At 42.5% G+C, this 17,165-nt stretch overlaps 1 protein-coding gene across 2 annotated transcripts in view; it reads right to left on the reverse strand.

Annotated features, from left to right (window-relative positions):
- The window catches only part of MYO10 (myosin X), a 566,410-nt gene that overhangs the window by 19,820 nt on the left and 529,425 nt on the right, over positions 1 to 17,165 (reverse strand). For both annotated transcript variants that reach the window (XM_044065222.1, XM_044065223.1), the window contains 2 exons: positions 14,570 to 14,706; positions 1,965 to 2,085 (listed from right to left, as the gene is read on the reverse strand). In XM_044065222.1, the coding sequence (XP_043921157.1) occupies positions 1,965 to 2,085; positions 14,570 to 14,706 (258 nt within the window). The remainder of the gene's footprint in view (positions 1 to 1,964; positions 2,086 to 14,569; positions 14,707 to 17,165) is intronic.

Raw genomic sequence — 17,165 nt, forward strand, 5'->3', positions numbered from 1 at the left:
TTTCATAGAAGAGTCTCCCTCTCCCTGGGAAACAGCGGGAGGTTGAGTCCCAGCCAGGGAAGGGGGAGCTGAAGGCTGGACAGTCGCAGCCGCGACTGGCGCCACTGAGGGAGAGGAGGAAGAAGAATCCACGGGCAAGAGTCCCGCCAGGATTAGCTTGTTCCTCCTGTCCCTCAGAGCCCGGGGGTTAAAGGCCGTGCAAATCTGGCAGCCCGATGTTAAGTGGGCTACCCCCAGGCAGAGAACACACTGAGTGTGGCCATCTACTGGGGACAGCTTATGACCACACTCAGCGCATTTTGAAAAAATGGCCTTAGGGCCCTCGGCCATAACTCTCAAGCACACACCCTAACACACACAGTAAGGGGAAGGGAAAACACTAATTTACCACTAAAAAGAACCAAAAAATGATTTAACTTAACTAAGGGTCTACAACACACACACACACACACACACACACACACACACACACACACACACACACACACACACAAAAAGCGCTATAATTTTAGCAAAAAATCTCCCAAATTCCTCTCACCTAAAACGCCAAGAACTCGTCCCTTATGCTTCAAGAAGCCGCGGCAAATGAGATCTGAGGACTGGAGGGAGGTAGCAGGGTATTATGGGTAAGGGGGAGGAGCGTAGATCTTGGATCTTTAGCTTGGAAAGCTGCCGGCTCGGATCCAGGTCGGATCCGATACCCACAGATTGCTGATCAAATGAAGTTAACTACTTCAGATCTAATGTTTGAGTTAATCCTCTATTTTGTAAGGGTATTTACTGTGCAGCCTTTTATAAAGCTAACTCCTTTTGATCTAACAACCCTCATCCTTAGCACACCAACACATAGCCCACTAAAATGGGATGGCTGTCCTCAAACTTACTGTTTAGCATACATTTTGCTTACTTAGATAACAGGACCAAGATGCCACTGCCACTTTATAACCATCCCTTGTCAAAGACAAAGCCAGATTACTGGAACAGTTTCCCTGCAAAAAGTTATACTGCCTCCCACACTTCAAAACAAACCTATTTTCCCACCTTCCACTCCAATGTATTTGTAATCCATACAGACACACCACTGGACATATCCTCATGCATTTTGCTTATTATCCTCCGTCAACTATACCTTTCTCGACAATAATACTACTTTTCAATCTTCTAACACTTTCATTACATTTTTAGTATAAAAAACACTGATGCTGCAATATTAAGTACTTTAGAAGCATAAATGATGTGTTATCTTTGCACATTCACATCTACTTAGAGATGTCCATTTTATTTTTAAGTATAATGTATGTCACTGATGCTTCCATAGCACACAGACATAAAACTTTAAGACTATCCAGCCTTGATTAGTGACCTAGGCAAGGAAGTTACCAGTTAAACTGGGACAGGAATGAAGAGTTACGCACCTGCTCATATCCGCCCCCCAGGAGGGTGTGTTTGTGTGTCTGTGTGTCGGTCTGTGTGTCCCAGAACATGCATTCCATCTATGATCCTCAGAAGTAACTGAAGATGGAAAGGACATTTGCCTATGTGGGATGTATCCTTCATGGAAGCAAGTGAGAAGCCCTCAAACTGCCACACTGCATATCTAGCCCTTGGAAGTGCTTGCAGCCAGCCAGAATGACATTTATTTCACAGCTCTGCTGTTGCCTTATGGGGGGAGGCAGGACAAATGTGTGACAACGGCTTGTAGCTTGATGGTCAACATGTGCAGTTAAAAACAAAAAAAGTATATTATTACATTTGTTTCTGTCTTTTTTTTTTACTGTAGTATAATCATGTATTTTTCACTTTTTACTGTACATCTGCCTACAACTTGTGATGATGCTGAAAGGATTTCAAGGTGAGCCCACTTACCTGGTTAACAAACAAAAATACATTAAAAAATATTACATTAGCATACTCCCAAACATTTAATACCTTAGCTGATTGATGCGACCATTTTGACTTCTCACCTGCTCAAACATAAATGCAAATTCCACACTGTCTTTAGGTACATTATCTGTGTCCAGGAAGCAATACAGCTTGAAGTACAATTTCCATGTCTCGTCTTCTCCCTCTGCATTAGCAGATAGCCTAGAAACAAAGATGACGGCATCACAAACTGATTTTGCATACAGGTTGTAAGAGAGAATGCAAAATAACTACCAAAATGCAAACAGATGTGTTAGGACAAGGTAAAACCCCTAAATGCTTGGTCTTAACTAAACACCATCTCCAGTAAAAGTTGCATAAAAGATGCACAAGTCCTTCAAAAACACAGAAACAAGAACTCATTGTTAGATGATTATTCCTGAAAATATAATTGTGATATTTCCATTGCTTGCTGTCAGTCTTTTCTTTCTAATTTGAATGTTGTTTGATTTATCACGGTTAAAAATACCGATTTTTGTTAAATTTTTTGAGCTTTTCTCATTGGGTCTCTGCTAAAAAGAGGTATTTTGGCCAGTCAGGTTTTTCCGGTAAACAAAAAAATAAATAAAACTACTTGAAATATTACAATTACAATGCAAGGCACTGTTAGGGTCAGCAGGACTACAAATAAGCACTTTTTTTTCAAAATAAAGTTAATAAGAAATGCCTCTGGAATTTATCAGCCTGTTAACTTTACTGTGTATGGTTATTAATATAATGGTTCCAACTCCCACTGAAATTCCCACTAACTTTAACAATCTTATTGAATGAGAACTGCAGCTTTCATTCATCTGCAAAGAGTATTTGTTTCCTTTTCTTTTCAAGTAAGAGTATTTCAGTTGCAACTCTTATTACTTTCATACATTCTCTTCTAGTATAGCAGACTATATTTATCTATATTTAAATATGTTATAAAAGAATGACATGCTGATTAGCTAAAGGAATACAGTTGACTACACTGGGCCTCAGAATTGTCTGCAGTTCGAAAATAAATAAATAGTGTATTTATTAGCCATGTGGTGGCTGCTAACAGCATTGGCTATTAAAATGGGTATCAGAGTGTTTAAAATAAATAAATAAATAAATAACACCTGGAGAACAGCTTTGTCGAGGGCTAAAAATATACATATAAATACTTTAGAGTAAGCTATTGACTAGCATATTTTTTTTTGAAGTAGGATGACAGTAGTCATGAAGTAGGAGTACCTATAAAATAACTACACAAAGACAAGAACTGAAAGCTGGACACTACAGCTATGAAGCAGAGATCCTTATTGTTATGCTACTGTGCTACATGGATTCTGGCGTGTAGCCCGCAGGACAATTCCCTGCGAGCTACATCGCCGAACCCAAATGGCTGCAGTGGCACTTTGCCGTAGTGCAATACGGCTAAAAAGCCTAGCCGCTGCAGCTGTAATCTATGTACGGGCAAAGGCAACCGAATCGGATGTGTAACACATTCCTTATTTACATTCAAGGAATGCATTTATTTACTTATTTATTTATTTTGTTGTCAGTCTGACAACATAATAAATAAATACTTCAATAAATGCATTCCTTGAATGTAAATAAGGAATGTGTTACACATCCGGTATGGTTGCCTTTGCCCGTACATAGATTACAGCTGCAGCGGCTAGGCTTTTCAGCCATATTGCACTACGGCAAAGTGCCGCTGGAGCCATTTGGGTTCGGCGATGTAGCTCGCAGGGAATTGTCCTGCGGGCTACATGCCAGAATCCGTGCTATATCTTAAGTACAATAAAATTATGTATGCTACTGGCTTTAAAGAAAGTCATAAAACAACTGTTGGACAAATATGCAAACCAGCACATTATACTGCTGGGTAGCCCCAGTGCTCACTGATCCTGAGAATGAAGCTTTTGATGGCCACACGATAAAGTGGCACCACAAACTAAATCAGTATACAAGTTGTTTCTCAGTTTCTTATAATCAACTGTGACCTAATATACAACCAATATGACTTTAGCAGTTAACTTTATACAGAAATGTCTCGACTCATTCCATATTTCAGAGCACTAACTAGCAGCTACAGCTATTCTGTGGTGATCAGTTTTATCTCTGTGTAAAATGACCTTCTGGCAGCATGGAGTAAAGATTAAAAAGGTATTTAAAATGACAGCTTCAGAGAACATGGGATGGGCAATATGTACAATACAATGGTTTATTTAACCACTAAGTATGGGAAGCTCATTTCGTTTTCAAAGGTTTAGGGATGATACTATGGTAATGCAGTATCAAGCTATGGCCCTTAATGATAGCTCAGCCATGACAGAAAGTGTAAACCCCCCAGACATTTATGGAGTCTAGGAGAGAGCCAAACAGAAGTAATATATTGGCAACTGCTACTGGGGAAGGCCATAAGGGCCCAGTAATCTCGCAGAAGCCTAGAGAACCAAGGAAGTAAAACACCCTAAATTGGAAATGCAACAAGAATTAAAAGTCCATGTTATAAACAAGCGACCTTTATATAAGAGAAACATGTAAAAACATAGTATTTGAAAAATACACTACAAAGAAAAATAATGTTTATATCAAAGACCAACAGACCCAAAGTGCATACATCAGTGGAAGGAGGGTGGGAACTTTCCCTTTAGCAAAGATCCTATATTAAAACATTTACTGTTACTGCAAGTATACTTGTATATCTGCTGTTTGTTCATTCCAAAGATCACTGCTGCAGGAATCAAAATAATGAGGACAGCACAACACCGAAAAGTGGAACGAAAGCTCCCAGGAAATATATATGTATTCATTATATCAGTTTTTTTACAGTGGATAACTGTTAGGATTCTTCTTCTATCCCCCAGCTTAGAACATTTCTGTATTTTTCTAGTTCCCATGCCTTCTAGCACTCAACCTGATGTCACATATTGTGTCAGAAGGGGTCCACTCAGCTACTGCACCACTCAGCTTAATCCCCTCCCACTGGGCAAACAAGCCTGTTAAGGAAAGAATCAAAACGACACAACATACAGCAATAAAATAAAGTTACATACACATTTTATTTACAGAATGCTCTAACTGCATCCCCAGGACTGAATGGCTGTTCAGATAAAGGGTGAAAGTAGGAAGGTAATAAGCTTCCACTCGAGAAGACAACCTCGCCGATCAACTGATACTGTGAAAACATGTTATATGATTTTGGAGCCCTTCTGTAGTGATAACTGTTGGGAGGAAAACCAAGCCTCTAGGGAGCCAGAAAAACAGAGGCAGACCTAAAGGTTAGGGCTTAGAAAGCAAAGTCCTGAAGCAGCGAGGTGTGAAACGAGACAGGACTCCTAGAACAACAGTCCCAATGACCACAGGCTTAAGAAAGACTTCCACAGCCACAGCTAAGAATTTTATAGTAAGCGTACTGCTTACAGTAAGGGATTAGATCATAATGTACATTTTCAAATGTCTCACCAAGCAAGATTTTCCATTAAGGTAACACAAACGGTGATAGCTGGTGTCTGTGCATTTTAGCTGGTATGAAGCTTTTTGAGAAAACTGCTCCCAAAAGACACTTACAACTGAGGGTTTTTTCCTCTTTACTTCACAGAGACTTTTTAAAATAATCCAGTAAAGAATAGTTGTGTAAAATCTTACCAAAACCACAGATGTCCTTCTCTTCTACGTTGCAGTATTCCAAACTCTTGGGTTTTCCTCTCTTGCTACCTAAATGTTTGGCCAACAGTATACAAAAGCTTCTAGTCACTGTGGGGTATGTGGGGAGTCTGATGTTGGCTAAGGGAACATGGGCCACAAAAGTGACACCTGCACATATCAGACCTCACAACTGAGCACCCCAGGCAGACCCCAGTCCCAGGATAACTGTATAAGTCCAGTGCTATCCAAGAAGGGGCAGTTTAGTGGAAGAAGAGGGAAGGAGGGAGGGAAGGAATACTGCAACATGGAAGAAAGGGACATCTATGGTTATGTTAAGATTTTACACAACTATTCTATGTCCTTCTATTCTAATGTTGCAGTATTTCAAAACCTTGGGTGAGTGCCAAAGCTCAAAGGGAAGAAGAGGTTGGAGGCTTGGAACTATTTTCTATGAATCCATGAAGGATTTCCCTGGCAAATCCAGCCCCGGCTTTGGAAATGTGATCCACTTTATAATGTTTGGCAAAGGTGTGGGCAGAGGTCTATGTAGCTGCCTCTAAAATAGTGGCAGTGTACAGTCCTTTAAAGAAAACTCCAGATAAAGTCATAGCCATAGTGGAGTGTGCTTTAATCTTAGACCCTACAGATTTCCCATGGTATGCATAGCAAAAGGGAATTATCCTGGAAATCCAAGCAGAAATTGTCTGCTTTGTCACTGCTTTCCCCAGAGCCCTGGGATGAAAGGAGACAAACAACTGGTCTGTTTTTCTGATAGACTTGGTCTTGTTAAAGTAAAACCTAAGTTGCCTATGCACATCAAGGGAATGTAAGACTCTCTCACTGTCATTCTGGGGATGGGCAAAGAAGGTGGGAAGGTGAATAGCTTGGTTTAAGGATAACTCATTGACTGCCTCAGGCATGAAGGAAGGGTGATCCTAAGGGTTACCCTGTCCTTGTGGAAGGTGAGGAAAGGGGGAATAGCTATGAATGCCTGTAACTCTGACACTCTTCTAACTGATGTCAATGCTACTAGCAGAATCATTTTCCAAGTGCAGTGTTTTAGAGAAGCCTTAGAAGCTGGTTCAAAGAGGGCCACCATGTGCTTCTCCAAAGCATAATTCTGATCCCATGGTGGTGGGATGGATTTTCTGGGGGACCCGAAATTCATGACTCCCTTTAGGAATAACTTTGCAAGCAACTGAGATGCCAAAGAGGGGTCCAGCGGCAGACAAGATGAAACAGCAGCAAGATGGGCTTTAACAGAGGAGTACGTCAACCCTGTCTGCTAGAGTTCACTCAGGTATGATATATCAAGGGGACATCACCCTGAAAGGGTCCAACTGTCTTTGTAGACACCATATAGAGAATCTTTTCCATTTAGACATGTAAGCTCTCCTAGTGTTATGTTTCTTGGCCTCCTGCAGGACTGTGAGCATATCCTCATTGTACAATTGCCTGTAAGGGATCAGAATTCACCCACAGGGTAAAGTTCACAGATTGTAGGTGGGGATGGATTAGGGATCCCTTGTCCTGTGTGAGTAGGTCAACTTTGTGGTAACTTGTGGTGATTGCCCCTGGCTAAATGGAGAAGGAGGGGGAACCAATGTTGTCTTGGCAAAAGGGAGTCACCAACAAGATTTTTGGTTTGTCCTGCTGGATTTTCAGTACAACTTTCTGATGAAGTAGGAAGGGGAGAATACATACAGTAACATCCTCTTCCAAGAGATTGAGAAGGTGTCCAATGCCCTTGACATAGGACTGGGTAGCCTGGTGCAAAAGGATGGAAGTTGTCTGTTCATAGGGGAGGCAAACAGATCTATCTGAGGTGTAACCCATTTGTGGACTATGTCCAGGAACACATCCCTGTGGAGCATCCCATTCATGGGACTGTGACATGGACCTGGTCAAGGTGTCTGTCCAGGTATTCTGCTCTGAAGGGATATACACTGTCTCTATCCCAGTTTTGTGGCAAGCTCCCGCACTTGGAGAGCTAGTCTGCATAGCAAATAGGATTTTGTTCCACCGTGCTTGTTCACATACCACAGAACTATAGTGTTGTTTGTGAACAATTTTAGTGGGCCCTGCTTCAGCACATTTTGGAAGGCCTTCAGGACCAGAACAATTGCTCTCTGATATTATATGATCATAGGATTATCGGAAGTTACTAGGCTATTGGCCCTGATGCCCTTGCAAGCCTAGCCAAGAATTTAGCCCCTTTTTTCTGGATTACAGCCTGGATATTTTTTATTTTTCTTTGCACTTTGCCTGAATGAGGCAGTCATCCAGATAAAGGTAAATCTGTATATTTCTCTGTCTGCAAAATGCTATGGCCGGGGCTAAGCATTTGGTGAATACTCTTGGTGCAGTAGATAAGCCAAAGGGTAGCACAGAGAACTGAAAGTGTTGTGAGCCTGCTCTGAAGTGCAGGAATTTCCTGCAGGATTCCCTTATGGGGATGAGGAGGTAGGCATCTTGTAGGTATACGGTCACTAGCCATGCATTTTTTGTCACAGCTGCTGCAAAGTTAGCATTTTGAATCTGGGGACCACCAGGGAGGTGTTCAGAATGGATAGATCCAGGATGGGGTGCCAAGTGCCCTCTTTTATGGGAACAAGGAATAGTCTGGAATAAAGGCCCTTGCCTGTTTGATCTGAGGGGACAGGTTCTACTGCCCTCTGCAATATGAGAGTTTGGACCGGTTTCAATGCCTCTGCCCACTGATTTGAAGGTAAGTCTGGGTACCCTCTTGAAATTGGGAGTTCGCTGAAAGAATTTGAATCCCTGAAAAATGATTTTTAAGACCCATTGGTCCTTTGTTACAGAAAGTCAATTTTCTTTGTGGAAGGAGAGCCTTCCTTCTAGATTTTGGTAAGTGAAGGTAGGGTGGGGGTGGGGGGGGGGTCATTGGGAGTTTTTGCCACAGAAGGGTGGCTTAGAACTTCCTGCCTTTGGGGCAGAAGTGGTCCACTGTTTGCTTCTCTGCTGGCTCTGGGATAGGGGCCTGGATGGTCTGTCCTTGTGGAGCTTACCTTGGCCCTGTCTGCTAGGTGCAGGGGAAAGGCCAGTGCTTAGACAGAAGGTTCCTGCTGAACCTGGGAGGTTGAACCTGAAAGAAATCGTTTACTGTTTGCATAGAATTTGCCTCATCTTCCATCTTTTTAAGCACCTCTTCTGCTTTTACTCCAACAAGCGGTCCTTGTCCAGGGGTACATCAATTAGTTTAGACTTGACATGATCAGGGATAGGTTGTTCCTTCAACCATGCATGTCTCCTAATGACAGATTCTGAAACTGCTGGTCTGCTAGAGGCTTCTAGAGCATCATATCCACAGTGTAATGAGTGTTTGGCCACTTGACAAGCAGAGTGCAGTAAATCTACTAACTCTTTAGAATTGGCACAGTCAGGAAAGGTAGAAATCTTTTGTTTTAATAGTTCCAAAGTGTGTTGTTGATATTTTTACATACGGAACTGACAGTTGAGTGCTCTGATAGCTGGTTGCAGAGGTGTATACTTTTTACCCCATCTGTCCAGAGCTCTGGAATCCTTGTCAGAAGGAATAGGATTTTTGGCAGAACTAGTCTTAGCTCCTTTTGGTCCCTGTGTAATGACTTCTGGGTCTACAGCAGGATTTCTGTAATACCTGTCAGGTTTACTGGGAGCAGGTGGGAGAGCATCAGGGGCTAAGCTGGATTCATGGAAAACATCATCCACCCTTCTAAAATAGGAGGGATTGCCAGGGGTCTGTGCTGGGGCAGGTCCAGAAACTCTCCAAATCTTTTCTTGGATTAGGGGAAATCCTGAGATTCCAATTGGAAATGTTCCCTGAGGGTGTGAAGGGTTTCCCCAAAGGAAAGGTCTTCTGGAGTGGAGGCAGAAGGGATGGATTCCTCTGTATCTGAATCCTCATAAGTAGTCACAGGTTGTTCCTCTTCAAAATCTGAATAGTCAGATTCCTCAGAATCCTGTTCTGCCATAATTTCTGGAGAAGGGTCCCTTTTCCTTTTAGAAGATGTGACCTGACTACCCCGGATAAGGTAGATGAGATCCTTCACCATTTTAAGCATGGGGGGTTGGGAGGGTGGCCTGATGGTTAAGGTCTTTGCCTTACAAACATAAGGTGCAGGGTTTGAGTCTCACAAGGGATAATTGGCTAAGCTTAAAAAGGCTTGCAAGGGCAGTTAGCTTACTACTTATCTATGAACCTATGAACCTATTTGTGCTTGGGGTGGTGGAGCAGGAGCAAGATGGTGGCTATAAGTAGATTTTCTAGGAGTGGCCTAGTTTCTAGGCCTGAGAGTTTCCGTCAGCCTGAGAGAAATGGTAGTCGGATGAGAAAACATTGTTTTTTCTCTAGATTTGTTAGTGCTAAAGGCCTCCTTGGAAGCCGGTGCCTGCGTCGTGGCACCGGACCCAACAGAGGCAGAGACGGCCAAAGGTTCGGAAGACAAAGAAGATTTCTGTGGCATACTGGACTCCGAAAGGGTCTTGGTAGAGGCCTGCATAGATATCTAATCAGGCGTCAGAGGCTGTGAAATTGCCTCACTGAATTCCGGAGAACTGACGACCTGCTTAGCTGCAGAGCCATCAGAAGGCTTAGCCTTGTGCGGTCTGTCTCTTATATTTCTCTCTGAATTTTTTTGGAATGTCCACAGATTGTTGGTTGACAGATGCCATTTCAGAATGCGAAGACAGAACACAAAAATAACTGTCTACAATAAGAGCTCTACGGCGAATGGTTCTCGCATTAATGAGTGCATGCAACTGGGAACGAGGGACGTCATGGTCTGGGCATAAACAAGTGGTGTAGTAAGAATGGAAGTCTCGGTGTGGGATCTGCTTTACACAGGCGAGACAATTAACGTTTTCAGACATTGGTTAGTGCAAGAAAAAAGGGTCCCCAACAGGGTGCTTAGCTTTAGACGTTTTCAGCTGAAATTCAAACTTTGGTAGTGACCGACCAGCATTCGTATGAACTGCTTCTGCTACGGGCTCCACGGCAAGAAAGACTGGTGTAATGATGTCGGCTGCCTTGCTTTACAGCACTGATGACCTGACATCAGACTACTGGCGACTGCGGCTGACACATTAAAACACCGACTCTGGTATTCGGGCCGGACGAGGGCTACCACAGCAGGGATAAACCCCCCACAGGTGATGACTGCAACAGTGAAACATGAAGAACATCTGAAAATGTGAGAAGCTCACAGAGAAGCGGAGGTATGTCCTGTACTAGGGCCTTACAGAGATGTGCAGATAGGCATCCTTGATGTCCAAGGTGGCCAAGAATCAATGAGGAGAAATCAAGGGGAAGAGGGTCTGCAGAGTGAGCATATGAAAGTTGGGTACTTGCATAAAGAACTGAGGTGGGAAAGATCTAGGATTGATCTCTAGGGACCATATTTTCTTGGGACTAGGAAGAGTCTGGAATAGAAATCCTTTCCCTTTTCTGTCAAAGGGACAGATTGAATTGTTCCTTGGGTCAAAAGTCTGTCTATAACTAGTGGAAAAAGGGGGAGATGTGGAATGCCCCTCAAGGAAGGTGTTGTGATCCAATGAAACAACCCTTTTCTATGATGGATAAGACCTACCTGTCTGTGGTAATGACTTTCCAAACAGGGAGACCGTGAGACAGCCTTAGGGAGAGGGGGAATGGAATCATGAAGTTTCTTCAGGAGTAGCAGGCAGTCACAGACTACCTGCCCTGTCATGAAACTGAGGCTTCTGGGCAGGGGTCTGAGCAGGCCTGGAAGGGGTTTGTTGCTTCCTGGCACTCTTTCTGGCCCTGGGAGGAAGAGGGGAAGCAGAGTGTTTCCTTATGAATTGAGTTTATGAGGGGTAATTCCTGTGGAATTTGGGGATAGATGAAACAAACAGATGCTTCAGGTCTTGTAACTCCTTCCCCTTCTGTTGCAGAGTTTTGACAACTCAGCCACCTTTGTTTCAAACAGGGCAGAGTTATCCAGAGGCACCTCCAATAATTTTGCCCTAATATCATCAGGTATGAACTGTAACCTTAGCCAAGAACATCTTCTCAGGACTAATGCAGATGCAGCAGATCTGGCAGAAGCTTCAGCTGCATCGTAGCTGCACCTAATGGACTGCCTAGTAACCTGAGAAGACAGGGATATAAGGCTGGATAACTGTGCATTGGCAGGAGAGTCTGGGATCTCATTCAGAAGTTTAGTGGCTTGTTCTAAAAGGGCTAGGGCATATTTAGACATATGGGTTTGATAATGTACTGCCCTAAGTGCCAAGGTAGCTGTGGTATAAACCTTTTTTCCAAGGTGCTCCATGGCCTTGCTATCTTTACCTTTGGGGAGAACAGAGGTGGATGGATGTAGCTTTGAGGCCTTATCAGCAGAAACTGATATAGTGCCAGGGTCCACTCCAGGGCACTTAATAAGGAATGTGGCTCCCTAAGGGACCTTGTAAAATCTGTCAGGCCTTCAAAGTGCAGGAGGCTGAGAGTCAGGATTAACAGATGCTGCATTAAATGCATTTAGAAAAACTGGCAAGACTGCGGGTACAGCTGAAGGAGCAGGGGTGTCCATCTGAAAAAGTTCATAGTATCTTTTCTGAACTTCTGTCATCTCAGAGGAGTCCCACTTGAAATAATCCCTCATTTTGGAAATGGTTTCCCCAAAGGTGAGATCCTCACCTACAGAATCTGTTTCTGCAGAATCCTCCTCTGGGGAGGTATAATTAAGGGGGAATGGTAACTGGGAGACATGTGACAGAGAGTCATCTGAAGAAGATGAATCAGATGAGTCCTCTGCTTCAGCTTGAGAAGTATTTAAGGCTGAGGCCTAGGGCTTTCACTGGAGGAGCCACTGGGGAGGATGAGGGGGTAGCAGAGGCCTCAAAGCCATGGACGATGCAGTGGTGTAGTGGAAGCATTGTCACCTCACAGCAAGAGGTTCTCCGGTTTAATTCTCGGCTGGAGTGCCTTCTGTGTGGAGTCTGCATGCCCTCCCTGCATTCGTGTGGGTTTTCTCTGGGTACTCCAGTTTCCTCCCACATTATAAAGACATGCATCTACAGTGTTTGGCGGGCCTCAAATGAAAACTGGCTTTGTTCCAAGTTGGATTTTCCCAATAAACAAATAATAAATATAAAAATAAAATAAATAAATATAAAAGCATTGAAAAGGCTCTAAGAAAAGCCTGCCAGTCTGGCTGGCTCTTTGCAGTAGAAGAAACATGTTTGTTTTTTGTTTTATTTTAAGGGAAGGTGTAGCGGGCGTCTGGGGCAAGGTAGGCCTAGGTTCAGTAACATGGGTAGTAGTGGAAAGATCCATATGGGCAGCTGGTACAAGCCAAGGTTCCCCCTTGCCATTGGTAGTTGACGTCTGAGTTACCTCCAAGGATGTGCCTTTCCCGCTGGGTTCTGCGGCTTCCCCAACGGTACCCGCTGTACCCATATCTGCGGTGACAGATCATTCCTCCAGGCTAATGTTGGCCACACGAGGGACATCAGGTGGAACAGGTGCAGTAACGGATTCAGGCCTAGCAACTTTGGCCTTTTTCTTTGGTGGCTCGACACGCTGACTGGATGGCCCCTCCAAAGCTAAAGCTAAATGCTTAAGGTGCTGATATTCCAGGTAAATGTTCAATGTGTGCAGACGGCTGTGCAAAGGTTTTGGAATGAAGGCCTGGCATATGGAGAAGGACTTATGGTCATGTGTAGGCCCTAAGCAAAAAAGGCAAAGCTCATGGGTGTCTTTATGGGGGATCTGGTAACCACACCTATACTTTCCCTTCATGGATGACATGAACCTAGACAGGCATGCAGTGACTTAAAAGAACAAAATGTCCCCAATGGGGTACTTACCTTAGAAAAGAAGATCCGATGACCGGTATGGCAAGAACAGCTGACGTTCGACTGGCAGCAGAGAAGTTCTGGGGTTACCTGCAGATGTCACTTTTATGGCCCATGTTCCCTTAGCCAATGTCAGACATCCCACATTCCCCACGGTGACTAGAAGCTTTTGTATACTGGCTGGATGTTTGGGTAGCAAGAGAAGAAAACCCAAGGGTTTGGAACACTGCAACATGACAATACAAGGACATCATGCTTTACAATGTTGTATAGACAAGAACACAAGACAGATGTTGAATACTCACCAATAAAGACAAATCAACATAAATATTAACTATTCCTAGTAAACACATACCTTTCAAACATCTCTAACAGCAGCAAGATAAGGCCGGTAAAATGGACATTGTTTTTTGCTCTCATCACTTAAAATTCTGCACTTAGATCCCCAAGATGGAAAACAGTCATCTCTCTCCAGCTCTAAATTTTCAGCAAACTTATGTTGACTCTATCATTAATAACCTGGTACTGAAGGGACTTAAATCTTAGCTGCTGCTCTGCAGCTTTTTGTACACTAGCAACAATTTCATACCCTCAAGTACAAATGAGAATAAGTGATGGAATGTTTTAAGGGTGGTATTTGTGGCCTGCTTCATTTTTAATTGCATACTAATGTTCATATATCCTCAGTGACAGTTTGTGAAACATCTGATCCACATAAAATACCTCAACTGTCACTGGGGGCAACATAAACAACAAACATAAAAACTACAGTCAAAGTGACATGATGCACCAACTGACTTTTTTGGATTACACAAATTAATGTAAGACTTGGTATAACTGCTCTTGACTACTTACAGAACTAGCAAGGATATGTTCCTGCCAGACTTTGTGTCAGCATGATGTCAGATGAATCTCCTCGCTGAATCTCCTCACTTACTTAAAAATTAGTCTTCAAATTAGTCCTGTTTTATTGGTAAAAGTTGGATTACTATCTATTATAAACCATCCTCATAGTCCTTTCATGACCTTCCAGGTGTTCTCAATTAGTCGCGCAATATCCGTGTTGTCTATACTGTATGCCAAAGTGAACAGATTGTGAAATTCACTAACGAATAATTCCTGCCTTACACCCAGTACTTGCCAGTACAGGTGACAGATCAGTGGGACCCTGACATGGATAAGATGAGTACTGAAAAAGTCACTGAATGATGTTACTTACTTTTCAAATCTAGACAGGACATCTGCCACAATTGTTCTGCTTTCAATTGCTTTATCAACTGTTCCACTGCGCTCAAAGAGAGCAAACATGTTTCTGCTATCCTCCATTGCTAGGCCACGAATCAGCTTCTCAACAACCTGAAACACAGCAAATACAGATGCTTAATAATAGGGTTACTTAGGAAAGAAAAAGTACAACTCGGGGAAAGCAAATCATTGAAAGCAGGGTATCAAAATACAGCAATTTTTTACAATGCTCATTCTCAGTGGTAACAGCTTTACCTTTTCTGTTTCTGTGCTAGTTTAAAATTAACAATGAAGGCAGTTTATAAGCTACATTTTTTAATGGACAAAAGTAGCTCTACTTTGAAACTTTGATACACAAAAGAATGTATTCAAAACCAACTATAAAGCTGAAATATTTCAAGTAGCTATACTATGAAACTTTGATAGACAAAATAATGTATTCAAAACCAACTATAAAGCTGAAATATTTCAAGTTAACACTACTAGGCTTCAGAATGGACCTTGACACACCATGCATCTGCATGCTTTTGTCACAGACCAAGAGGTAAAATCTCACCAGCAGTTCTAATTATTATTTTAATGAAGATTTCCTACAGATATTTACCTATCAGGGAATGTCTCACACAGATCAACTAACAGGGAAAGAATGGTTTTGATACATCTAACATCAAGAACCCTCAAACAGGGCACTTTCTGGGTGGAATCCCAAGCAGCAAGATACCAGGATGGAAGGAGTGGGATGAGTTTACAAGTACACAGGTCAGAAGGCTTTGTTATGGAGTGCAGTCTTACCAAATGAGGCCTGTCAACCAGAGCAAAAGTCAGGACAAAGATGCTTGGAAAAAGGTGTTCACCTGTAGATACTTGCAATGAAGGCAGTCATTTTATTTAAAGTAGACTGAATCATTAACCAGTGGGTGGTTTGTAATTTGATGGTAAAAGAAGTGTCTAGTCTGGCTACTAGGAACTTTTTTCTCAGGTGAAAAGATGTTGAACAGCTGTTCTACCTACTCGAAACTGCACATCCACTTCACTCAAACTGATGCTGCATATCCAGGGTTGAAAATCCCTCTAACATACATTGCTTCTGCTCCTTAAATCAAATGGGAGGGAGCAGTAATCACATTGGTTCAAGGACAATTCCATAATCACTTTTGAAAGGAACAAAATCCATGTTAAAGATAAAAGAAGGTTTTTGACAAATGCTGACTTGAAGCTCTGGCATCCATATATGGAGTTCATGGTCACTGAGAAGAGCAGTTTCAAAGAAATTAAATTTCAATACCACTGAGCCCACAGGCTGAAACAGAGGACAGACAAGTCTAGTAAAATTGACATTTAAATTCCACAATGGGAGGTACTCTTTACTGGAAGACAGAGATAATACACTTTTAAGGAAAGGTAGACCAGCTAGTGATTGGCCACAATCCTGACCTTCAGAAGTATATAATATACAGAAAAAGCTGATATATTCACTCTGATACTGGAATAACTGAAGCACAGTCATACAGTTGTATCTGGATTAAGTAAACACTACCTACAAGTTACACATCGGGGATGATACAGAGCACAGCTCCATCCAGACTGAAAAGCGTTTCCACCAGGATGTATAGATCTACCAGGGAGAAGTGTGAAAGCAACCTCAATAACATCTGAGACTCCAGTTAGAAAAGTCAGAAAGATCAGGAGGATCGACACCATCCTGACGTGGAGTCAGCTGTTGTCCCAGCCATGAAGAACAGCCTTGTCCAGGACAGATAGTGCTTCTACTGTTAAAGCACCTAAATGCCTGAAACCACACTCTTCTCGGCCACCAAATAATGATAAAATGCATTTTGTTTTAACTTTCCTGAACTTCCCACAGATAGACAAGGAATCATTAGGAATTTGTACATTCCCTCCAAGGAGGTTCCTTTACTATGTCCAGCATTATCTCCCTCTCTTCTGTTGCACCATGCAGAAAAATGAAAGGACTACATTGTACTGACTAGCAGACATGCCGATCTCCAGAGTGGTACACTTTTCAATGACCCTGGCCAAGCAAGGCCTCTGAATCTGCAGCTCCAAGAAAGAACTAGAGGAATAACTCAGCTTGTTCATGTGTCCAGGATGTGTACTGCTAAGCTCATCTAAGGCCTACTTCCAGTCAAAAAAGATATTCCTGCACAGATGGGTGCAACTTTGCACACCCCTTACTTTTTTCAATACCACATAATGGACTGGTTGAATCCTGCTACACACTCCACTTTCATTTAAGACAGCAACAATTCCTGATATAGTGGTCATTACGGGGAAATAAAAGACTGCCCAGGAGTGCTGTGAGGTTCAGCTCTAAAGCCTCAGGGATCCCTCAACCTTGGAAGGTCCATTATTTCCCTACAATACCCATCCTGGAGGGCAACATTCTGCTTCCAAAAAGACCCAGCTAATGATTTAGCAGTTTTAAAATAATTTTAATGTGTTGACATGATTCATTAAACTTTTTTTTTTTTAAGTTTTGGAGAAAAGTAGTCTGGATGGTCTAATTCAACTGCAACTGATTTAAAACTAAATTTGAAACTAATTTAACT

This window comes from Protopterus annectens, chromosome 3.part0, assembly GCF_019279795.1.
Source record: "Protopterus annectens isolate FY-2018-M chromosome 3.part0, PAN1.0, whole genome shotgun sequence".
Taxonomy (NCBI): Eukaryota; Metazoa; Chordata; order Ceratodontiformes; family Protopteridae; genus Protopterus; species Protopterus annectens.